This window comes from Oncorhynchus mykiss, chromosome 13 (assembly GCF_057628025.1).
Source record: "Oncorhynchus mykiss isolate SJ-2025 chromosome 13, ASM5762802v1, whole genome shotgun sequence".
Taxonomy (NCBI): domain Eukaryota; kingdom Metazoa; phylum Chordata; class Actinopteri; order Salmoniformes; family Salmonidae; genus Oncorhynchus; species Oncorhynchus mykiss.
The window spans coordinates 30,815,599-30,841,367 of NC_143034.1; the positions used below are offsets into that span (position 1 = coordinate 30,815,599).

Sequence of the window (25,769 nt, forward strand, 5' to 3'; positions counted from 1 at the left end):
AGGGGGGGGGGGGCTTGCGACAGCCTGTCTCCCTTGTTGTCCACATCAGCAGCATCTATCCATACTGACTGGCTTCAGTGCCACACTGTCTGACTGACAATTTCTAGAATTTCTCATTGTCACAGCCGGTTATGGCTCCAATTCGAAACCACTTAGGGAGAAAACCGCTGAGTGGTATAGATAGATATACATATATACTATAGACGGAGGGTGAGGAAGGTAGGGCAGTTAGATGTACAGATATTGCCTATGCTATGATGTAGGCCTATACTGTAAGTGGAGACAGCTTGTTTAACAGCCTAGCTAGCATCTTTAACTGTTATAGCTTGGCTGAAAAGAGAAATGCTCTATACCTACGGTTGTTCACTGCTAATGCTATCAGTCGGGATGGGACCCAGTCTGAACGCAGCAGCTAACGGCTAACAAGCCAGGTAAAACAGAGGAAATAGACTTTCCAGTAAGTACTCATAATGAAGCAGTCACTGCAAGAGTAGAAAAGGGACGTCTACTTCACATACAGTTAAGTCTGTGGCTGAAGAGACAGCAGGACGTGTGTGTGTGTGTTTCCCTTCACGCTACAGAGGTGGAAACCCCGGGGAGTGTGTTTGAGCTGGCAGCGCCAGGCGTGGGCGAGACTCCCAACTCCCAGGAGCCCCCTATCCCGCTCTCGATGGCGTCCGTCTCACCAGGCCAGGCAGCGCCAACATGCTCCGGGCTCTAGCCAGCCAGACTGGCACCTGATACCCAGAGAGGGAGCGGGCAGAGCGGGGCAGTGACAGTGCCAGCCTCCCAGATGGTCGTCAATCAATAGGGTTTAATGGCAGGTGTGTGTGTGTGTGTGTGTAGTAGGGCCTTCTAGGTAGTGGGGCAGGACAGAAGCCTGTCTTGTCTTTGATGTGGTCTATAAATCAGATCATGCGTTGCGTAATAGGAGTGGAATAATGATGAATAGAGGGGGGAATGTGTGTCTGGGTTTGAGTAATCGTTGGGAGTTTTTTTTTTTTTTTTTGCTGTCTCACACCATACTGAGATCACCTCCAGACACACACACGTACACATTCACTTTTGCTCAAAAAGTGCACGGGCAAAAATAAATGATTGCTCTAATACATGCTTGAACGCGCACACACACACACACTTACAGCCGGTGTCTTTGAGGCGGTTGATGGCGTTGGAGAGAAGGCGTACACAGCCCAGGAAGCCGGCCCCCTGCTTCTTGTGAATCTTCTTGTGGTTCCACACACTGATGGTGATGGAGTCAGACTTCCCAATGTACCTGTGGAGGGCAAAGAGAGAGTGACACATTCCCTTTAATATGTGTCACCAAATACACAACATCAGACCAACTGATGTGAGAAAGTGAGAGAATGTGAGCGAGCTAGTCTCTTTAATATGCATCTTTTAAGATCTTTAAATGCATCGCTTACAACACTGAGTGGCTCTGCCCGTCTCATCACTGTGCTTTTGGAGTGCTGAGTCATTATCCCAGGGTAAGAGCGAAGCAATTTTTTAAAATTATTTTTTATTTTATTTAACCAGGTAGGCTAGTTGAGAACAAGTTCTCATTTACAACTGCGACCTGGCCAAGATAAAGCAAAGCAGTGTGACACAAACAACAACACAGAGTTACACATGGAATAAACAAGCGAATAACACAATAGAAAAAAAAGAAAGTCTATATACAGTGTGCGCAAATGGCGTGAGGAGGCAAGGCAATAAATAGGCCATAGTAGCAAAGTAATTACAATTTAGCAAATTAACACTGGAGTGATAAATGAGCAGATGGTGATGTGCAAGTAGAAATACTGGTGTGCAAAAGAGCAGAAAAGTAAATAAAAACAATATGGGGATGAGGTAGGTAGATTGGGTGGGCTATTTACAGATGGGCTATGTACAGCTGCAGCAATCGGTTAGCTGCTCAGATAGCCGATGTTTAAAGTTAGTGGGGGAAATATAAGTCTCCAGCTTCAGGGATTTTTACAATTCGTTCCAGTCATTGGCAGCAGAGAACTGGAAGGGAGAGACGTACATGTCATACACACCGAAGAGGATGACCTACTAAAGAAACAAGTGTGTACACAAAGTCACATCACAGAATGTACGGATGGGGTTCTGAGGTCTAAGTGACTCTGATTACAGTGTGCTAACTGTCCACGATGATGAAGCTGCTTGTCTGGCTATAAGGTCAGCCTAGTCATCATGAATCAGACAGGAGAACCCTTCGTTTCCCCTCTCTCTCCTGCACCACAGTCCCCCAGATAGACAGCACTTACAGTAACACACACACACACACCGACTGGTCTAATTACAGCTTACCCAACTCAGCCCTCTTCCATGGGTACATATATATCATGAAGAGAAAGATTTCCAGGAGAAGGGTTTCCCAGAGCGCACGTAGAAAATGCACATGGCCCATACTGTTATAGGGAGAGGGGAAGAGGTTGTCTAGTCAGTTTTCACATTTGCTCACCTCACAGTGTCTCCTTTTGTCAAAAGACAAGTCTGCTCAAATATCTGATACTAATATCACTGGCAACTGATGTCTGTGGACATAATAAATGCTTCCATAGAGGCGTATGTCTTTTTGCATTGTTACGTCTTTAAAAGGAGTGACGGACAGAAATGAAATAAAACTTTAATCTAAGCTGGGTTTTTTTTTCTCATATTAAAAGCCTTGCATTGTGGTTTGAAATTTCCGCCTGCTGTCTGATCTAGATCCGGATAAAGGCTTCAAACTAAGCCAAGTTGCTCCACCTCTACACTGTGGCGGTAATGTATGGGCCAACAACATGATTTGGAGTTTGTGTGTGTGTTGCAAACCCAGGCTGCGTTTAAAGGGAAATGAGAGAGCAGACCAGACAGTGACCTAGCGTCTGAGGCTTTGAAAATGAGGACAGGTAAACACAATTTCCTCAGTCAAAATGACTTGAGGAAGACACACGTGTACACACACACAGTCATAAACACACGTTCACACACAGGTGCGTGCACACACACTTGTGGAACCATGTGCAGTCTGGCTTTGCAGGTAGAGCCGGTGATTAGAACAGTGCTTACCGCAGCAAATTAAGGAGGAGAAAAAAACCACAGAGAGAGAGAGAGAGCGACCCAAACCCACTGGTCCGTGCATATGGCTAAGTATAGCTATATGATCAAACCACAGTATGAGGTAAGTATTACTTTTTGAGCCTCAGTCTAGCTAGTCTGAAGAGATTTTCATTGTAAGTATCACAGATCTTGGATCAGTTTACTATCCCTTACCTCAACCATTAGGATGGCACACTCAACACTGGCCTTAGATCAGTTTATAGGCTGATGACGCAACAAGTTAGCCAATTTACTGGTTTGTGACTAATGGTGACTGGTGAGCTGGGGTGGCACAATGGGAGACATCTAGTAATGCCAGTGGGTGCCCAGTCATGCCGGTCTGACAGCTCAGACTGGGTTAAAAGTAATGAGGCTAGATATAGACATCTAGACTAATCAACGGCCTAGACAGACTGGCAGACGACACGGTCACACTTCCTCCCTTGACGGCTGGCGAGACCAGCTCTGCCTTCTGGGATATGACAGCACGGCCGGCCACCTGCTCTGGGTTTCCTGGCCCGAGAGGGACGAGTGATTAGGGAACCGGGGTGGAGTCTGGTGAGGAGGATAGCGTGGTTGGTGCAGTGAGAGAAGGAGTGGGAATGGGTTTTCACCAATCAAGGCCTCTGAAAAACGCAACCGTCAGTCGTATCAATTGGCTTTCTCTATAGAAATATGAGATACCACCTACTGTATAAAATTGATCAAGGGCTCTAACATACAGTATGAAGCTAAAATGGGTCACGTCTACACCCAGATTGGTTCCTACAGAGGGCAGCGAGAGCGCTTACGGCCCTTGTGCTCTAAAACAACCCCTTCACTATTCATGACGTCTCTAGCTTGCCTAAGGGATATACAGTGCATTAGCATCACATTAGCATCCCGTTAGCATCCCATTGGGAGCCACATGACCTGGCGCTCTAATGCCGCCTGCCCTGCTGCAGGCGCTGACGCAGCGAATATGAAAACAGAGTGGGGCAGAATGTATGCTCCTCAAGCTCCAAACATGATCTGAACTAATACATGTTTTGACTGCTCTCTCTTTTCGGGTTTAATGGCCTCTGTCTGCAAACGTATAGCTACATAAGTTACGCAATAATTGCAAACTCACTGACTGTATTAGTGAAACCTACACCGACAATGCTCAGGCTGAGTTTTCCAGTACACAAGCACTAGTGGTTGTATGTCACACTCCTTGACTGTGTCCTATTTCTTGAATGTGTACACTAATACCCTCTACCCAATGCATTTCAAACAAACAGCATTGGATTGGTGCATTTCGTACACCAGTACAGTCCCTTCCATGAATATGCACATGCAGGGCGAATGAAGAATGTAATCTGCTGTAACGGTCTGTAGTCCAGAGGGGGTTAGACTACACTACAGTAGCAGACCCACAGAGAGTGGGCTGCTGGGTTGCCTGTGTGCTGAGCACTTGGCTTGGCCTGGTGTGGAAGAGGGAGGTGTGGAGAGCAGTGGCAACCTGCCAGCCAACAGGCTGAGGCTGAAGGCTCCCATCTGTGGCTGTGCTTCTTGGCATGTCAGCCATTTCCTGTGACAGAGCCCTGGGGTCACTGGCAGGGGAGACTCCCTCGGGACCAGTGAAGAGGAGAGTGTTTGAAGCCAAGCATGGGGTGGGTGGGGAGGGGGGGGAACAGGTGTGTAAGCACACACACAAGCATGCAAACACACAGCGAGAGACTGACAGAGACATCTACATGTGCGTGCAAAGCTAGCAAATAGGTCTTCCCGCTGCAGTGCCCAACTTAATAACATTTTTCATTTTTGTCTTTCTTGGGGACCTAATTGATGATGTAACCCACATTCCCTGTATTATTCAATCTGTGCATAGTGTTTTGGTGCCAAGACACCCACATCTATGCATAGTTTCCCAATGCTTTTTGTAACACACACACCCCTCTCTCCCCATGTCTAGCTTTCTCTCCTCTTCTCCCGCCCTCTACATCCCTCTCTTTCCCCTCCTGTAAACTCACTGCCAGTAGGTCCTTTGGGCCCTGTGGCGATTATTCCGAAGAAGAGCACGTAAAGCTTGCTGCTCAACATTCACAACACATGGCTCATTTCATTCGGACAGTCCCAATGGTTAGACTAGAGTTGCGTCAAATGGCACCCTCTTCACTATATTGTGCACTACTTTTGACCAGGACTTTGGTCAAAAGTAGTGCACTACATAGGAAATAGGGTGCCATTTCGGACTAGCCTTAGAGTGAGCGTGCAGCAGCCCAGTCAAAAGGCCTCAAATGGTTTATGGTGGGTGTTCCTTCACATTAGCACGGGAAGGGAGGGTAACCTGCTGCATTCCTCGCACGCTTATCATAGCAGCGCATGGAGATCGGAGACGCCACAGCTTAGTCAATGAAACCAGAACAGTGTGACAATGTTGAAAACCATAGACAACAAGAATGTGTTAACAGATGTCTGTGGTTCTTTGGCATCCATTTTAGGAAGTGGTTTCTTCAGGAGTTGACAGCGAGTTTCACCAAATCCAGACCCTAGTCCCTTACTTTCTTAGTCTCACACACCAGACGTTCTCCCTGGGGACGAGGTTATGCTACTACTGCGTACTAGGCATTATTGTAGATCAGAAAGGATAAATTGCAGAGGAAAACTGGAACTAAAGAGACATGGTGAAACAAGGGTTTATTGGTCTAAGGTGTTCCCCCAGTCTAGAGACTTCACTGGTGACTTACAGGTCGTAATGTTGGTTCCACTTGGGGTCCAGCGTGTTCCTTACGGTGTCTGTGGAGTGGCATTGCCCCGAGCCGTCCACCACCACTTTGGCAAAGGGGTCAGGCAGCCCTGTGGAGGAGGAGCCAAAATGGAGGATTGTATTCACAACTGTGGATGGCATAGAAACAATGGAGTCAATGGAACTACAGTCACAGTATGGTTCATTTATCTAGCATGGAAAATAAATGTTTATATGAAATGGAGATTTTATGTTGCAATTGGAGACAAAATGGAGGATGAGTTGAGGTAACTGTATTCACAAGCTGATGGCATTGAAACAAATGACTATCATCAGACATAGATAAATTCCCAAAATAATATTCATTAACATGAATATATGTTCTAGCTGAAATTGGATACAAACATGAGCTGGCGCACACCCAGAGAAAAGTATTTTAAGTAGAGGTGCTGACTAACAGTGAATAAACTATAAGCTATAAAGATAGAGTCGCACAACTCTATATATAAAGTCCCAGTAAATTGGGTAAATCAACGCTTCGGCATCGCTGTGCCTTCTTCAGGGTGATGCCGAAACGTTGGTGATTGAACCCAATAAATTACTTGTAGTTTTTATATATATATATACACACATATAAAAATATGAGAGAGAGAGAGACACAGAAAGACTATTTTTTATAGCTCATAGCTGAAATTGGAGCCAAAATGGAGGATATGTATGTGCGCGTCAAAATGAAAGTGGTTGTATTTGAATACAGTTCAATAGAAACTGAGTCATAAGGTGGCATACAAAACATTAATTGTCAATGGACCTTTATTTCACTTATTCATTTAAATTATATATAGGAAATATTGTGTGTAGTTGTAGTTGAGCAAGCAGCTCAGAAGCATGTCGTTCCACGGCAGTCTATTATAGTCTTTGAAGATCTGATAAGGGACGGTACACACACACACACACACACACACGCACACACACGCACAATCAACATATCCCACCCGTTTCATGCATAGTATAAAGATTTGGAATGGATTGATAGACTAGAGTAGAGTAGAGTAATGATGTGTATTTCAGTTGAGCTTATTCAGTAGTACTTGGAAACAAAACATCGTTGCCAACTATTCACATCGGAGAGTTACAATGTTGCAATCACTAGGCAGCCAACTACCTATAGTAGGAAACAGAGTTCTCAATAAACAACGTATATCACACGTGACACGACCTCACAATAGTTCAAATTACAATAAACAACATTTATTAGCATCACGCAGTAGAACTGTAAATAGAGATATAATTTGAGCTTTGGAAGCAGGTGCTTTCATAAATGCATGACACGGGCCTCGTTTCACAGGAGCATTGTAATAAGCTTTCTCGCAATGAACAAGCCTTAATGTCTATTTGCATATAGATTTTGATTGTTCAACATCAGCTTTAAAATTCCTAAATTTTGTGGCTCCAAGACCCTAAACCGCTCCCCTTCCGTCATCTCCGACTCAGGCATCGAGAGCAAGCCCAGCTCGATGGCCTGACCCCTGGACGTTTATCGGACGGGAGGAGGGCGCCCTCTGGAGGAGAGCCTGGTACTGCAGCGCCTGGCGAGGAGACACTCGGCCCACAACTGATGAGGTGCTGAATAACAGCAGGAATGGGGAAGGGTGCGGGCCGGCCCAGTCTTGACAAGAAGGGATCCAGCTTTTGTCAAATTAACATAAAAAGTTGAATTGTTTTGTATTTTAGCTAACCCTAACTCTTTCCTAACCGTAACCTAATTTTCCTAACTTGCTACATAAAATTCTCCTAACCTGCTACAAAAAGTCAAATCTTCCGTTTATTTGACAAAAGCTGGATCGTTTGTAGTCATGAACGGCCGGCCCTGGTGTTCGTAGACAGCCTAATAACTAACAAAATATGGCTTACTTAAAATGTTCATGCCTAGGCTGAATTAAATTAGAAAGACTAGATTGTATTTGAAAACAGCTGTGTTTTGCTATTTATTAATTAAAGTGTTCATACAAATAGCCTATAGGTCAGGTCGTTCGCAAATTGTATTATATGAATATAATATTTTGAAGTTGTGTTTTGCTATGTAGGAGACTTGTTTTTCTACACTAAATATATATATTTTTTAAATTATTATATTTTTGATGATTTATAGCAGGGATGAATACGCAACGGGTAATGTTTTGCTTTTCAATAAAACCTGTCATGTTGGTATAAGAACATTGTTCTACTTTATTATAACTTTTACAGGCCCTTTCCAATCTGTTAAGATGAATGACAATAATCTAAATGTGATTTTGAGCACCGTGGGTGGACACCCTAACAGAGTTACGCATCCAATGCATACGGATGTCCAGGAAATTAAAAATCTTGCCCGTCACGTTGTTCGGCGCCAAATTGTCTTAACGGAAACTTGGTACGCACACACACTGACTGTGCTCCATAGAAATGACATACTATGTGTGACTATAGTTAGGAGTGTGTGTGTGTGGCTCCAGGCAAAGATACCTCCCACAGGTCAAACTTGTTGAGTCACATTCACCCCAATGCCATACTGGCAGAGGAAGCAGGGACTTCCCTCTGCAGGTGTGTGTGTGTGTGTGTGTGTGTGTGTGTGTGTGTGTGTGTGTGTGTGTGTGTGTGTGTGTGTCATTTACAGGAAACTGTGCCTTAAAGCCCACAGTAATCCAATACACGGTCTCAAGGGAGCTGTGCAACTGTATAGCCTAAAGAATGCTCCAATTCAGTTTTTTTTAAAAATCAAAACCACACACTATGATAATTAGCCTATGAAGGGGACGTGCCTGTGCTTTGTGTCCCATCAGAGGTATTTATTTGTGGTGAGTATCTTCGTCTCGCCATTATATAAAACTACACCGGCTCTCTGGCATAAAGCCACTGTGAAGATAACTGTGAAGTTCCTGTCTCTTACTTAACGACCGGTAGCCTTTCACAGTCAGCCTAATGACTGAGTAACATTAAAACTACATTAAAATGGCTCATCCGTGTCGGTCATAACAGCATGCGTCAGGCATTACTAGCTCATCACCGATGCTCTTCCACCTCATTGGATAGCATTGGGGACAAGCGTCGATGTGCATCATGTGTTCTATCTGTAATCTGTATTCGTCAGCCAATACTGCAGGCAGATTGAGCTCCTATGGGACTCCATCTACAGAAGGCTTCAAAGCCAGCCAGCCAGCTAGCTGACAATCCCATCCCAATGCACGGGGCGTGGGGGGGGGAGGGTGGGAGGACAGGACAGAAATAGCACTGATGCAAAAAAATATATATATATGGGTTACTACTCACGGAAGAAGTCTTTCTTTGACAAGTTCTTCGCACACAGCACTGGAAGGGAAGAGAAGAAGAAACGTTAGATGAGTAAAATGATCGGTGTGCTACAATGGAAGAGCAATATTAGTGAATTCTCAATACAACACAAAGCAGCTTGTGGGGGGGGGGGGGGGGAACCCTATGAGCTTACATATTAAATAAAACAACCAAAAGCACAAGAGACAGCATGTGGGTCAAACAGGGGCACTGTTAGACCTATAAGAGAAGGCAAAGTCCAGTTTAGGCCTACACAAATAGTCTAAGCTACACTCCATTTCAATCCTTCACTCCAGGTATTTGAAGTCCGACTGATATTATGAAATGAGAACCAACTTCAGCTTGGAATCTGATCCCCGCCAGTGCCTTGGATTCCTGCTCAGAATCCCAGTCCCCTTTTGCGATAACCTCACTTTTGGGTGGTGCTCCCTCAAAACATTTAACAGCTCAATTATTGGAGGATTTCTGGCTTGGCTCTAGTTAGTCGTCTTCATGGTTGCCCTGGGTAACCCCTGTTGTCCGTCAGTCTGTCCGCCCATTACGGGCTAGCCGAGAGAGTGGTTAGAGAGGCTTCCCTTGTAAAATTTTGAGCAGACAAGCATTCTTTCCAATACGGAGTGAGTCCCTGAGGTAAGCATCACAGCCAAGAGCCAACACACAATGGCTTCCAGAAGAGAAGAAAAGATGAGTTGCATGAGCACTATGTCGAGCTCTCTCTCGCTCACGTACACAGTTCTCTCTACCATCTCTGTAAATCTCTCTCCTGGTGTAATGGGGTCCAGGTGAGCTAAATTGGGCCAAAGTTATGGAATGTCTTCCTAGGACTGCCACGTTCTTCTAGGTAGCAATAGAACTCAGTAGGGTTGGGCGGTATACCGTATACTGGGGGTATTTGGAAAAAGCCACAGGATGTTTTCCAATACCGTTGAAACAATTTCTTTTACGTTTTTCAATACGTTTTAATATTTGTAGCTACATAAGTAAAATACCTGCAGTCAACTTGTGCAATATGTTAGGAGATAAAGAACATTACGTTCTTCATTTCACTTGTCACATTATGAAGCTTACAGGTAGTCCCCAGTCCACATGGTGTTTGTTTACAAGCACACAATGACAAGAGACCGGACGGAGCCTTGTGAGTCATTCACTGTTCTGCAACATGCGCCAGGTGATCTAATTACAGTATGGAATTCACAACTAAATGTTTGCCAGCTAGATATCTTATAACTATTAAGTTAGCTGTCTAATATGTGCCAAATGCTCTGCGGTTGTTCATTTGGTTTGCTAATTTAGTAGCTAGTTAGCCAAGTGGTTAGCTTCTTCAGAGCTAACAACAAAAGAGAAGAATACCTTTGTGGATCAAGAGTCTTGCTGGGAAATATTTGTTTTGTGCTTGCAGCAAACTGTGTAGCATTTTGGAGTTACTTGTATAGTACAGTTTCTGACCCAAACAAAATATTGGCAATGCACTCATTAGCATTTTCTATGGAATTTTACATTTACTTGTTAGCTTTGATAACCTTTGGATTACAGGTTTGAAAACAGCACCCCTTGTGTTCCGTGTGAATATTACAGAATATCCCAGTATGAAGGTATGACAATCTGGATACACACACACTACACTAAGTTCTATCCCCCCCATCCCCACCCAGCAGACAGATAGCAGGCTACTACCCAGCCAGGCCCCTACACATTAGCCAGAGGAGTGGAAAGACATTCCAAGGAGATGTTTCTGGACCCTGGGAGGTACCCAGTTGGCCAGTCTCATCAAGACCACTGGTGCTGATTGGGGGACATTAGGGGTGGAACAGTAGAGCAATGGAGGGGGGAAGGGATTGATGAGGTAAGGCTGTAGCAGCCCCAGTGTTGTCTAGGAGTCTGACCTCCATGACGACATAACTCACCGCGAGCCTGAATGAGTCTGGGCCAAAGTCTGACCCAGACAGATAGATGGATGACCCTGGAGAATGTGAGGACACAAAACAGAGGAGGGGAGAAGAGAGGAGAGGGGTCTCTGGGTCTCCTTCCATCATAGAACTGCTGTGTCGCAGTGTCTAGGCTACTCTCCTATGCCCGCAAAGTGACAGGTGAAATGTAACAGTCGACCCGACAGAGATGAGATGCGAGATGGTACTTTATGAATCCCAAAAGGGAAATTACCGTCATGGTATCCAACACCACAAAAACCTATGCCTAGACTACATACGTACAAAATTTGCCAACCTAAATTAGCGTAACTAAAATGCTCCCCATACTGACAAGTGACAGGAAAGGTATTTTCCCTTGCAGGCGCTGGGAGGACACAGACTGGGCGGGGGGGGGGGTATCCTTTACACAGCCGCGCGGTCCCAGGGAATGCACTACTCTCAAAGCCCACCTCATTACTCAAAGCTGGAGTATGCACTCACTCAATGTCTGCAGTGTCTGTCACGACACACACATTTCAACGCCCCACAGACTCAACGGTCATTATTTATGCAGGGTGAGGAGTAGGGAGCAGGTGATGGGGCACTTTCCATTCCCATACCGCAACACACACACACACACACACACACTCTCTGAGACACGCACGAGCCAGAGACAGGATCCTGAGAGAGACTTATAGCCATAACACAGACTTGCCTGCATTCTCTTAGGTACTGTACACTATCTTTCAAATGTCTGCCAGTTTCATATACAGGCTGTCATGGAGGAAGAGTGCTATAAAATGTATGGCAGACACACACAAGTTCTGGATGAGGTCAGAAAGTTGGTGGTTTGTGTGATTCTGTCTGTTTTGGGAAAGAGGAAAAGGAATAGCAGGGTGGGTAGTGGAACGAACCAGTCTCACCATGGAGTTATGTATGGAGGCTGGGGAGAAGCACACTAAGCACCGACAGAGTCATGATACTGCCAGGAAAAGCCAGTCTGTCACACACACACAGTCACGCTTACCAGTCCCCAACAGACAGGCTGCCGGGCCCGACGACACACACGCACACGTCCCGGAGACAACGTGAAAATTGATTACACACAAGAATGTCAAGGGAGGAAAAGACAGTCACCAAAATACTAGGAAAATTACACAGTGAAGCACAAAGCAAGGAAGTTACGGCTCAAATCGCGCCCGTTTAATCCGGAGACCAGGACAGCGACCAAAATTACACAGCCAATCGAACAGAATCACAACATCATGACACAGACAATCACGACACAAACCAAATGACACCGTGAAGACGACCAATCAGCTCGTCAGGGGAAATTACACTGTTAGAGCCGACAGTTTGGCTATGAGCCAAGAACACAAGACAGACTAAACTGATCCTGCAGGGACCAAATGGACATGTCGTCAGGATGAAATGAGGAGAAAACGAGCATCATAAGAGGTCGGAGTCTTGGCTAAAGAAAGTGTAGGCTTATATACTGAAAATGGATTTGTGATTCTAAACGCTAGCAACATGCTGTCAAAAGCTGATTCTAAGGAACACAAAATCCCACGAATTTCACAGTCAAATTGCTAAAAAATAAAACATAAATAGCTTAGCCTGAGTGAATTCATCAGTCATTGTAAGGTTAGTGACAGGCTGGATGACCAGATCCTTAGGGTGCCCCTAACCACTGATACAGGATAACATATTTGTTAATTCCCGTAATGTTAAGGTTAGGATTATGACCTGGTTAAAGTTAGGATTATGACCTGGTTAAGGTTAGGATTATGACCTGGTTAAGGTTAGGATTATGACCTGGTTAAGGTTAGGATTACTCTGAGTTAAATCTCAGTGGGACATGTCACAGTGACCTCAGGGGGAGGTAATAACCCATGGAGATGGGACTTGGGAGGTAGTAACCCATAGAGACTTGACCAACCCATGGAGACTTGACCAACCCATGGAGACTTGACCAACCCATGGAGACTTGACCAACCCATGGAGACTTGACCAACCCATGGAGACTTGACCAACCCATGGAGACTTGACCAACCCATGGAGACTTGACCAACCCCGAGCCCTTCCATTCAGCACACCGTAGTAAAGTCGGTACCAGTAGATCTCATGTTACCCTAATGCTAATGGAGAAAAGCGGATTACCTGCACCCTGCTCCAATGTCTGACCATGCTAAAATAAAAGCCTCTTTCACCAATCACCACATCATTGACCTCCCAGATGCACTGTTACCGGGCAGAATTGGCCACAAAGCTTCCAATGAATGGAGGCACTCACAGGATGAAATGTGAGAAGTCGAGTGAAAGAAAACGCCAAAATTAAAAAATGTCTCTCATGTGAGCGGCTTGTCATCAAATATGGATACCATTTAAATTCTAGCAATTCTAAATGGGAGACAGCAGACGCCATTCTTGTCTAGAACGTTAATTCAGATGAATGCTGAAGTTCAGCCTTCGAAGAGGCCTGTATATCACCATCCTCTTCAAGGCGTAAACACCAAGTTTAGTTTTTGTGGCACCCTGCCAAGTTGGGCCATCATAGGGTGTCAAGGCGTGTACTTCCATGCCTCTGAAAGCAACCGTGCATGCCAACGGGATATCTTGAATGTGTAAGTGTGTGTCTACACACACCTCTTATAAAAGTGTGAAGGCCTACATAACATATGGCACTACGGACCACCCTCATGAGAGCCGTGCTGTGAGGGACTTCAAGCCTCAAACTCCATTTGACCTCTCTGGGTGAAGCTACACTCAGACAGAATATGTATCTAACATGCAAAGATATTATGGAAGCGTCTAGATAGTGTGAGGGCTACTTCCCCTCCTGTCTTTAAAACCAACTCCCCAGACAGCTGTCTGTTGCATCTCCTTCACACCAACATGCTGCATTATTAATAAACTGGTGAACTTTTCACCACCGAAAATAAGTCATCCCCTATTCAGATGAACTTTTCAACCCGGGATGGGTTACGTTTTCTGGAAAGCAATATCAGCGATTGACTTCATAGGAAACCCTTTTGGATAATGAGTGGGGATACAGAATTAAATCACGTGATTGGGGCTGGGAAATGTCAAGATGACAACCTTCCAGTACAGTAGCCTACAGGCCTATTGCCTAATACATTCCATTTTATTTGAAGAAATTAAATCAACATTATTTCAATTCAGCATTAGGTAGGCAGCTATGTATTTTACAAAACAGAATAGGCTGCAGCTTCCATGGGTTAAAACAGCGTTTCCCAAACTTGGTTTTTGCCCTAGCACTACACAGCTGACTCAAATCAAAGCTTGACGATTAGTTGATTATTTGAATCAGCTGTGTAGTGCTAGGGCAAAAAATTAGCAACCCTTGGACCGAGTTTGGGAAACTGAGGTGACCACTTCTCAGCCCAGCCTGAGGACCAAGCGTTCTCAGATGTTGACATGGGAAACAGGAGTCAGTGGAGCCTCTTGTAAACACAGAACCTGCTGACAGCCCATGTCAAACTAGCAGGAATCCTCTTTAAGCCTTTTCTGAAGGGGATACCCTAAATATCAGGATTTCCCAACCCTCTCCTTCACATTTTTGTTTTAACCCTAAAAACTGGCACACTCGATTCAATTAGTCAACTTATCAAGCCTTTGACTAATTGAACCAGGTGTGCCATTTTAGGGTTAAAACAAACATTTGAAAGGTCTGGGAGGGCCCCAAGGAGAGGGTTGGGAAACCCTGCTGTAGATGGTCACTCCTAAAATGTGATGTATGCCTGATCTGGAAATGCAGTGCGAAGGCTCCGTACGGAGTGATGTGATTGCGGAGCCTCCGGAGGCCATATCGAGCTCTGTCGGACGATGCCGTGTGCCTCCCAAATTTTGCAACAATGTGGAGGGCTCTGTATAGCTCAGCATTGATATGATTGGTTGACAGTAGTTCGGGGCGGTACCTCCTGTATAAACACAAACTCACTTCCTTTGCAACTTCCTTCACAACAAACATGTAGAACTTTGACAAAAGGCTACCAGAACAAGTTTGCAAATATAAAACATATTTAGGACACCTCGTGTAGGGATTGTTTGAACTCTTGGAAAGAGGTAAATGGGGAGAAATGCGGTAAAGAAGTCAATGGAATGCAAACCGTGGAGGATAGGATGCCAAATTGGCGCACATTCAACAAATATGATCTAACAAAGTGGATATCTGTCAAATCCGTCATGATTGATGTATTTTAACAGAACCACAATGTGGTTGCTGAAGTCGGATTTTGATATATTTGTCTGTTGTTTCGATGAAAAAAAATATATATAAAGTTTAAGGTTTAGACTGCTATATGCGAACTCCCGTTCGTAAAAGCTGGTAGCATAGAAATACATACAGAAATTGGTGGTGGTAGTCGTTTTTAACTAATGCAGTGTGAAATACACAAAAAAATAGCCTAAATGCTAATGCATAATTTTTCTTGGGGGCAATGAAGAGATTCAGAATCTTTCCCTCACGCATTTCCATGGCATTTCCAATGTTTTGGTCAAGTTCCATTGACAGTGTGTGTTACCGCATCTATGGAAACGGATGCTTGCCACAAGAAGAGGAGGCAGTTGCGGGACAAGCTCATAAAGCAAAAAAATATATATATGAAGGGTTGAAGTGGAGATGCAGGTGGGAAAATGGTACTGCCTTTTTACTTCACACTATATTGGCTGAGCTATGTCAAGCACTGGGAAACCGACTCCAACGTCTCAGAAGAAGTAAGGTCTTGGCTGGCTACCGAGATTAGTCCTGAATCACTACAAGTGGTGCAGACCAAATGTGTTGGATGCGTATGACACACTCCGCTCTGCTCAAAGAATCTCAATAAGTATGAATGCTCTGACTTCTGCGGAGGCTGCATCACTGTAAATGCTGTACGGCTACTGCAGATGCCGGACCATAAATCGTCTTTCAGTCTTTACTGCTCCTGTGTGTGCTTAAATGTATCTAATCATTTTCTGCACTTTTGGCCTAAATAGGTACTAGTAGCTAAGATCATGTATCATATCCTTACAAGAACTTGGCCTACGAATGGATGAATAAATCATGGCCTAAAGAAAAATATTGCACATGCTACATGTTCAAGATTCCCAAACCATATGTTCAACCACCATAACGTTTGCACATGTTTGACTAGGCCTACCTCCTAGCCAAACCAGTAAAGGTCAACAACTTTATCTTCCAACTGAGTGTGAGGAGGCAAGAGACAGTGGCCACTCAATGGACTGTCCAGACACTGAGTCATCACCATCCACCACAGAGGTCAACTCAGAGCTCCTCTCCCCTCCATTGTGTCTCCCTTAGGAGTTATACCTGAGGGCCATGTCACTGCAGGCAGTCCGTCACCCGACTACTGACTCAGAGTATTGAAGTAGCCAAGGGCATTGATCTCGCTGTCTGAAACAATGGCCATTGTGGATGTGGACATTTACCCCTCATCCAGGGCTAAGGGTCATTATAGAGCCAAGAGTTTTTCCGGAATGTCCTGAACACAAAAAAATGACTAAATAAATAAATAAAAAATGTCCCTCTGGCAGACACAGGACAGAAATTCTCCCTCTGTCTCTTTGCCGACAGTGTACCTCACTATTAGCTTTGTGAAGTCGAGTGGGGACCATATGTTGCAATAAGCCTACTAAAAAAAAATATTTAAAAAACACACATCCACACTGCACAATGGAATAATGTTCAAATAGCCTTGCAGGACATCTGTGTTGTTCAACATGATGAAATCGGGATAAGTCAGTCCAATGAGGGGACTAACTAAAATCACCCCAGGCCTCTTAAAATCGTGATTACGGTATGATGAAACCACACCGGGCTAAACCACCCTGAGCCAAAGGTTTGTGGCTGCCTGGTAGGTAGCTGGTGGAGATTGCGTGACTGGGCAAGTCTCCCACAGTCAACTAGGCCATTTTCTGGTCCATTTGTTCACGTTAGAATACAATTGCTGGCGGACTGAGAAGGAATTGCAGTGATTGTAGGCGAAAGGGCCGATCAGCCTCCAAAGATGCCTTATTGTTGGTAGAGAAATGCTTAGATAGTAGAGCCTCAAACCAAAGCTTATTGTATTGAAGTAACTTCATCCCTGCAGTCAGCATTCTTAAAACCCATCATCCGATTCAGGAGGTTATTTTTATGCCTAATGCATGCTTTCTAAATTATTCATGCTAACAAAACTCTGCTTGTAGACAATTTTCTTACCTTTATTTAACAAGGAAAGTCAGTTAAGAACAAATTCTTATTTACAATGACGGCCTAGGAACAGTGGGTTAACTGCCTTGTTCAGGGAAAGAACGACAGATTTTTACCTTGTCAGCTCGGGGATTCGATCTAGCAACCTTTCGGTTACTGGTCCAATGCTCTAACCACTAGGCTACCTGCTGCCCCCCCCCCACTCCACTCCACAATAGATCATTGACAGGTATTAATTTCAGTCCAGTTCAAGTAGGCCTATTGGCTTTGCCATTTTACATCCTCTAGCTCTAGGTGTGACTAGACACTGTCAAACGTAATCCCATACAGTGTCTGTCCACAGAGGGCTGACATTGGCACCATATTGACATCTTGATGGACAAGTAGAACGTGTTTTAGTGAAGCTTTTAGAGGATTGTCTTTTCAAACTACCAAAGAAAATGATATTGTTTAAGAAAGACTGTCAACTTAGTTTTTCAATTTCAATTATACAAAATTCTTGCAACCAATAAAATGTTCTATATATGGGGGATACAACCATTCCAGCTCTGCAGATTTTGCTGCGAAGAGACAATCATTAGATCATTTGTTTTGGTACTGTACATATCTAGCTAGTTTTTGGTTGCAGGTTCAGGACTGGCTGAAAGAAATTGCTAATTTATCTGGAGCTAACCCTGAAATAGCGCTGCTGGGTGATTAGAAAAGTCAGTCAACCGATCAATAAAACTCTTAGAAAAAAACTCTTAGTAGAAATGTGACCGTAAAAAATATACGTATAGAACTTTTGTGAAACAGCAGTTGGAAAATCTACAGTAAGTTTGGACACACCTACTCATTCAAGGGTATTTATTTTTACTATTTTCTACATTGTAGAAAAATAGCAAAGACAAAAACTATGAAATACACAAATGGAATCATGTAGTAACCCAACAAGTGTTAAACAAATCAAAATATATTTTATATTTGAGATTCTTCAAAGTAGCCACCCTTTGCCTTGATGAGAGCTTTGCACACTCATGGCATTCTCTCAATCAGCTTCATGAGGTAGTCACCTGGAATGCATTTCAATTAACAGGTGGGCCTGGTTAAAAGTTATTTTGTGGAATTTCTTTCCTTCGTTAATATGGACTTGGTCTTTTACCAAAATAGGGCTTTCTTCTGTATACCACCCCTAGTTGTCACAACATCTGATTGGCTCAAATGCATTAAAGAAGGATAGAAATTCACACACACAAAAATGGATTGGAGATGATGCAGAGGCTTACATTGATGAAGCCACAATCTGCAATATTAAAGATGATCTAGCCACAAAAGAAAATGTAAAAAAAGGGGGGGAGAAATTAAATACTGTCAACACAACATTGTTTCCCACATGAATCGCAAACTTGCATTCCCGTCCCTCAGTTCTCTCTACTGCCATGCTAGATTACAAAACATTTATAGAAGCTAGTGTGCGAATTTATGTCGGTAGTAAACTAGCACGGTCGATAGACTATGGCTAAGAAGCTGTTTACAAGGAAGTCTTCTACTTTGGAGAGCGGATTTAGCGATTTTATAGCATGAAACATTGCAGCAATTGGCAGCAATATGAATAGCCTATAAGCTAGGCTAAGTACAGTAAGATGCAGCCTAGCCAAACTTAAAAGGCAAAGTAACAAATCAATTTACATTAGAATATTATTTTATTCCTAAATAGAGTTTTCTTGGAGACAGATGCTGCAGGCCCGCAGAACAAACAAAATGGTTCAATGTAGAGGTCAACCGATTATGATTTTTCAATGCCGATACCGATTATTGGAGGACCAAAAAAAAGGCTGATACCGATTAAATCGGATTTTTTTATTTATTTATTTGTAATAATGACAATTACAACAATACTGAATGAACACTTATTAACTTAATATAATACATCAATAAAATCAATTTAGCCTCAAATAAATAATGAAACATGTTCAATTTGGTTTAAATAATGCAAAAACAAAGTGTTGGAGAAGAAAGTAAAAGTGCAATATGTGCCATGTAAGAAAGCTAACGTTTCAGTTCCTTGCTCAGAACATGAGAACATATGAAAGCTGGTGGTTCCTTTTAACATGAGTCTTCAATATTCCCAGGTAAGAAGTTTTAGGTTGTAGTTATAATAGGAATTATAGGACTATTTCTCTCTATACCATTTGTATTTCATATACCTTTGACATGGATGTTCTTATAGGCACTATAGTATTGCCAGTGTAACAGTATAGCTTCCGTCCCTCTCCTCGCCCCTACCTGGGCTCGAACCAGGAACACATTGACAACAGCCACCCTCGAAGCATCGTTACCTATCGCTCCACAAAAGCCGCGGAACAACTACTCCCAAGTCACAAGATACGTTTAATGCTAGCTAGCAACTTACCTTGGCTTCTTGCTGCCCTCGCGTAACAGGTAGTCAACCTGCCACGCAGGCTCCTTGTGGAGTGCAATATAAGGCAGGTGGTTAGAGCGTTGGACTAATAACCGGAAGGTTGCAAAAACAAATCCCAGAGCTGACAAGGTAAAAATCTGTCGTTCTGCCCCTGAACAAGGCAGTTAACCCACCGTTCCTAGGCCGTCATTGAAAATAAGAATGTGTACTTAACTGACTTGCCTAGTCAAATAAAGGTGTTAAAATAAATCAATATATATATATATATTTATTTTTTAAATAAAAATACCGGTTGTTATGAAAACTTTAAATCGGCCCAAATTAAAATCGCCCATTCCGATTAATCGGTCGACCTCTAGTTTACTGTCCTCAGAGTCAGAGACCCAGCTCCCCCCTGCAAGCAGGAACCAACCTACAGTAATAACCAGAGGAGGAAGAGATTAAAATGTAACACAGAGTGCATGAGATTTGCATTTTATGGCATGATTTTATGGCGTTACGCTAAAAAACACACTGCTCACTGAGGTGTCAAGTTAGATATGACTAAGGCATAAAATGCCTTCAAAAAGTATTCACACCCCTTGACTTTCCACATACAGCCCGAATTTAAAAATGTATTAAAATTGAGATTTGTCGTCACTGGCCTACACACAATGCCAGTGGAATTATGTTTTAATGAAAAATGAAAAGCTGAAATTAACCCCTTTGTTATGGCAAGCCTAAATACATTCAGTATGAAAAATGTGTCACAAGTCATAATAAGTTGCATGGATTCACTGTGTGCAATAAGTGTTTAACATGATTTTTAAATGACTACCTCATCTCTGTACCCGACACACAGATAATAAGGTCCCTCAATCGAGCAGTGAATTTCAAACAGATTCAACCTAAGACCAAGGAGGTTTTCCAATGTATCGCAAAGAAGGGCACCTACGGGTACAGCTAGAACTGTGATGCAGTGCCTTAGACCACTGCAACACTCGGCAGGCCTCTTTTCCACAAATGTTAAAGATGGGTAAAAAAAAATGTAAAAGCAGACACTGAATCTCCCTTTGAGCATGATGAAGTTATTAATTACACTTTGGATGGTGTATCAATACACCAAGTCACAACAAATATACAGGTGTCCTTCCTAACTCAGTTGCCGGAGAGGAAGGAAACACCTCAGGGATTTCACCATGAGGCCTGTGGTGACTTTAAAACAGTTAGAGTTTAATGGCTGTAATAGTTTTCTCCTTAGGATGGATCAACAACATTGTAGTTACTCCACAATACTAACCTAATTGACAGAATGAAAAGGAAGCCTGCACAGAATAAAAATAATCCAAAACATGCATCCTGTTTGCAACAAGGCACTAAAGTAACACTGCAAAAAAAGTGGAAAAGAGGCCTGCCGAGTGTTGCAGTGGTCTAAGGCACTGCATACTAGAGATTCTGGGTTCGAGTCCAGGCTCTGTCGTAGCCGGCCGCGACCAGGATACCCATTGGGCGGCGCACAATTGGCCCAGCATCGTCCGGGTTAGGGGAGGGTTTGGCCAGCAGGGATGTCCATGTCCCATCGCACACTAGATGAGACAAGACAAACTACCAATTGGATACCACAAAATTGGGGCGAAAACAAAAAAAAATAAGCTATTCACTTTTTGTCCTGAATACAAGTGTTGTTTGGGGCAAATCCAATACATAACACATTACTGACTAACACACTCCATATTTTCAAGCATAGTGGTGGCTGCATCATGATATGGGCATGCTTGTAGTCGTTAAGGACTGGGGAGTTTTTCAGGATAAAAAGAAACGGAATGGAGCTAAGCACGGGTCAAATCCTAGAGGAAAACCTGGTTCAGTCTGCTTTCCACCAGACACTTGGATGAATGCACCTTTCAGCAGAACAATATCCTACAACACAAGGCCAAATCTACACTGGAGTTGCTTACCAAGTGGACAGCGAATGTTCCTGATTGACCAAGTGACAGTTTTGACTTAAATCTACTTGAAAGTCTATGGCACTAGCAATGATGAAAAACATTTTTTTACAGAGCTTGAAGAATTCTGAATAGAAAAATGGGTAAATGTTGCACAGCTCTTAGAGACTTACCCAGAAAGACTCACAGCTGTAATCGATGGCAAAAGCGCTTCGGCAAAGTACTGAATCAGGGTTGTGAATACTTATGTAAATTAAATATTTCTGAATTTATTTTTCAATAATTTGCACACATTTCTAAAAACATGTTTTCATTTTGTAATTATGAGGTATTGTGTGCAGATTTAATAAATTCAGACTATAACAACATAACGTGGAATAAGTCAAGGTGTATGAATACTTTCTGAAGGCACTGTATGTGAAATCTTTACAGCCATCTATACAGTCAGACATTACCCTGTCAACTCAACTGTATGTTAGCCTAATGAGACAGCAGAACACTGATCCAGCGTTAGTTCAGCTATTGACCTCCAATGGATTGGGATAGGATAAGCTGAATGTTCTAGACATCTAGTCTGGAGAGCTTTGGTGACACTGTCATAGTCTTTCACACTGGTCAAAGTGGGCTGGGATGGAAAACTACTGAGAAGGGGGAAGGACGGGCTGCTTTTGAGGAAGCGGGGGTGTGTGAAAACAAGGGAGAAAAGAGTCAATGGATAGATTCCCAGCTAGTTTAGGTCATAAGTCAAAAGGAGTGTATGTATGCAGCTGCCGAGAGAGAGACGCACCTCACCCACCTCCCTGCAATGGGATCTGTGTTATGACCCAAGCCATGCTTTCGAACAAGACTCTTCCCCCAACACACCACCCACGTTGCAAACCTCATTACCGACAGGCAGGGCCTGTAGACGCCCATCAGTCACCTCTGTCCTGTTTGGACTCCTGTTTCAGCCCCATACTGTCTCATTCACAGCATTGTTCCAGTACAAACAAAAGACTTCCTCTTCCCCTCCACCACGGCTCCCTCCCTGGCCTGTCGGCTTTCAGTGGAAACCTACCCAATCACACCGCACTCCTAGACATACAGGCATGCACGTATGAAGTTTAGGGTAGTAAAATGACACAGAAACTAGAACGACCCGGGCCGTCTACACACATACAAACTGAAGCGGAGGACATCAAACAAGAGTTCTAATCTACAGCACACTTCATTTGGCCAGCCATTACTCCCTCGTAGAGCCTCCCAGCTCTACGAATGCTCAGGATGCCAATTATGTCATCCGTTAAAATAGCCCCGCCTCAACCATGGCTCCCTGCTCCAGAGCTGCTCCAGCTGACACGCCCCTCATCAGCACCCAGACGCTAATCTGGAATCTGGAGTGGAACGCAGAGCAGCGCCGCCGCTCACAAGCTGGCACGCTGCCTGACAAACAGGGGAGGACAGCGGGAGGGAGGGTTTGTCCATTGGGAGAGAGGGAGTTGAGTGAGCAAGAGGGAGCTAGGCTAGTGTAAATACAGAGTATTACAGAATACGCGCAGTAGGAGAAGTATGCTAGCTGATGGTTGTTATCAGGTAAAAGAGACGCTAAATTAGAGCTCCATCATTTGTACTTTCCAAATTAAGGTTTCATGCTTCGGCTGTTCAATGATACGGTTCATCTAGACTAACCAGAAAATGTATCAATCACGTGCCAGAGCGCTTTGTGGTTTTGTATAAAAACTAATAGGATATGACGCTCTTTGGAATGCTGCTCTACCTGTGACCAATGACAGTCATTTCCTGCAGGGGCCTCTCTGGTTGAGGCTCTGCCCGGCTGAAGCTGTGGGAGGGAGAGCCTCAGAGATACATGACTCAGGGTTTGACCAACCCTTCTATTCTTCCTTGACCTGGAACGGTGTCAGAGGCTGGGACTGGACAGGAAGAGAGTGGATGTGTGTGCGTGTCGGTGTCTGTCCTACTGTGCACGTTTGCAGTCTGTAAGAGCCCCATACGTGTTGTACGTACAGACACCATAGTTCTCCCTGTACGGATACACTTGACTTCCCATTGTTCCCATGATATCAACATAACCCCTAAAGCAGGAGCGGCTGGGGAGGAAAAGAGGGAGGTTTGGGAATAGCGTTGGTCACATTACATGTTGGCTTACATACATTACATCTCGTTTGGGCCGTTCCAAACCAAACAGTCTAACTTTTCATCAACCCCCAGGCGTGCACACACACAGGCCCATACGCAAATGCACTTGCACACACAGCGACCCATACAGAGACGATGAATCATTTCCCATCTGGCGCTGCGGATCTGCCCCGGGAACGTGGGAAGAGGAAGAAAGAAGAGGAGGAGTAGCTCTGGGAAATGGATGTGCCAGTGTTTCAATTCAAAACCCCTACGCCAGGGATGAGCCACTATGGGGTTTGAGGGAGACCGCTGAAGAGGGAACTCTGTTAAGGGGACTTAGTGTGTTAATAAATACATTTGTGAAAATGTGGCTGGGGAGAAATCTGTGGACACATACTGTATCAAGTAAGCCTATATAGTAGATTGAGCTGAGACAAGATGAGGGGTACGGGTGAGCCGCGAGAGTGCAAGACGAGAATTAGTTATATGGCTTCCGGGGAATTTTAGGGACACATATCAAGTCTCTCTCTATAGCAGATTGAGCTGAGACGAGAAGTTAGAATGGGGGCGCAGGAGCCGTGAGAGGAAGAAGTGCACTGGGACATCACATCTAGCTCGTCATTCACACTAATGATAACGTGTGGGGGTTTTGGGCTGCATGGACGGATGCTCTGGCAGATTGGCACACTACGGAGGGGAACAGATTCTCGCCACCAGCTCACATGATGCATACCCCCCCCCTCCCTTGACAATATGGCAGTGGAACTGGTGGGAGGGTGTTACAGCACTTTGCACTTCTAGTACGGATGAGAGCCCACTCCCGTCTGACATCCGTCATCATCATCAACGTTAAGATGGGTGGAGAAACCGTGAGAAGAAAGCGAGCGAGCCAGACGGAGCGAACGAGACAAACAGAGCAAGCCACACACACACAGAGCGAGCGAGGGACAGAGAGAGCAAGAGACATGAAGACAGCACAGACTGTCATGTTCTCCAGCAGTCTGTGTAATTCCCCTAGAGAGAGACAGAGACAGAGAGAGAGCGAGAAAGGTTACTCAGGCTGCAGTTCCTGACAGTCTCCGTGTACACATAAATATTGGGCTAAGTTTGGCAGACTTTCACAGGAGCCCAGGGCTGTTGTGGTCATGAGAGCTTGAATCTGAGACAGGAAGAGAAACGGACACTCCATTTCAAACAGTGTGTTCATGTTTCACGTACATCGTCTATGCTTCTGTCTTGTACTCATCACTTTCCACGTAAGGTCTATCGGTGCCATGCATTAGCATGCTGTGCTCTCCACTGAAGGAACGATACTGCATGCTGAGCTAGACTAATGGAGCCCACCTAGTCTAACCGAGTGACAGTAGCTTAAATGCTATCTAGAATGACAACATTGAAGATGATAAAGGGGACCCCCTGATATTGACTTATGGGGAGAAAAGAAAGCCAGGCATAGAAAAGGTACAACGGACAACAACAAGAAAAGACCCCACAGAAGTACAGCACTACATGGTGAAAGGAAGAAAAATAAGAGGGATGTCATTGGAGCAGGAGAGGAAAAGGGAAGAGAGGGGGAAAAGTACAGTAGCTAGACATGCTGCTGAGTGGCATAAAAGACACTCAGTGGTGTGGTGGTAAGCATTTCACTGTAAGGTCTACCTACACCTGTTGTATTCGGCGCATGTGACAAATACATTTTATTTGATGGACAGTGAGACACAACCGCCAAACAAAAACAGTGAGTGTTCGACAGTCATCTTCACCACTTCCTCAAGGGTTTAGAGACCACCTCGCCTCCTCAGAGTCAGGCCCTGTCTGCTACATCCAACATCCGGGCCATAGAATGACTGGGAAAGTCAATTGACAGAGGACAGCCGATGCACTCTCTCTAGTCTACATAGGCTCTACAGATCCTCAAAAACCCCTCTCTGTGCTTGAATACCCAAAAAGGCTAGTCAGATAAGTTGAGTGACATTTGAAGCTGAACTGAAGCCAACCTGTTCCAACACCTTCATGCAAAGATGTTATCAATGACGATCTCTCATGTCATGTCACCGGCAGTTCTTAGAAGCAGCAG

At 44.2% G+C, this 25,769-nt stretch overlaps 1 protein-coding gene across 4 annotated transcripts in view; it reads right to left on the reverse strand.

The window, feature by feature from the left end:
• Positions 1–25,769, reverse strand: part of LOC110485958 (E3 ubiquitin-protein ligase SMURF2) — a 71,632-nt gene that overhangs the window by 31,099 nt on the left and 14,764 nt on the right. For 2 of the 4 annotated variants that reach the window (XM_036940629.2, XM_036940630.2), the window contains exons 2-4: positions 9,107–9,145; positions 5,799–5,907; positions 1,143–1,276 (exon numbers count right to left, since the gene is read on the reverse strand). In XM_036940629.2, coding sequence (XP_036796524.2) covers positions 1,143–1,276; positions 5,799–5,907; positions 9,107–9,145 — 282 coding nt within the window. Of the gene's footprint in view, positions 1–1,142; positions 1,277–5,798; positions 5,947–9,106; positions 9,146–25,769 lie in introns of all 4 variants that reach the window. The other 2 variants (XM_036940627.2, XM_036940628.2) reach the window with 1 other exon arrangement.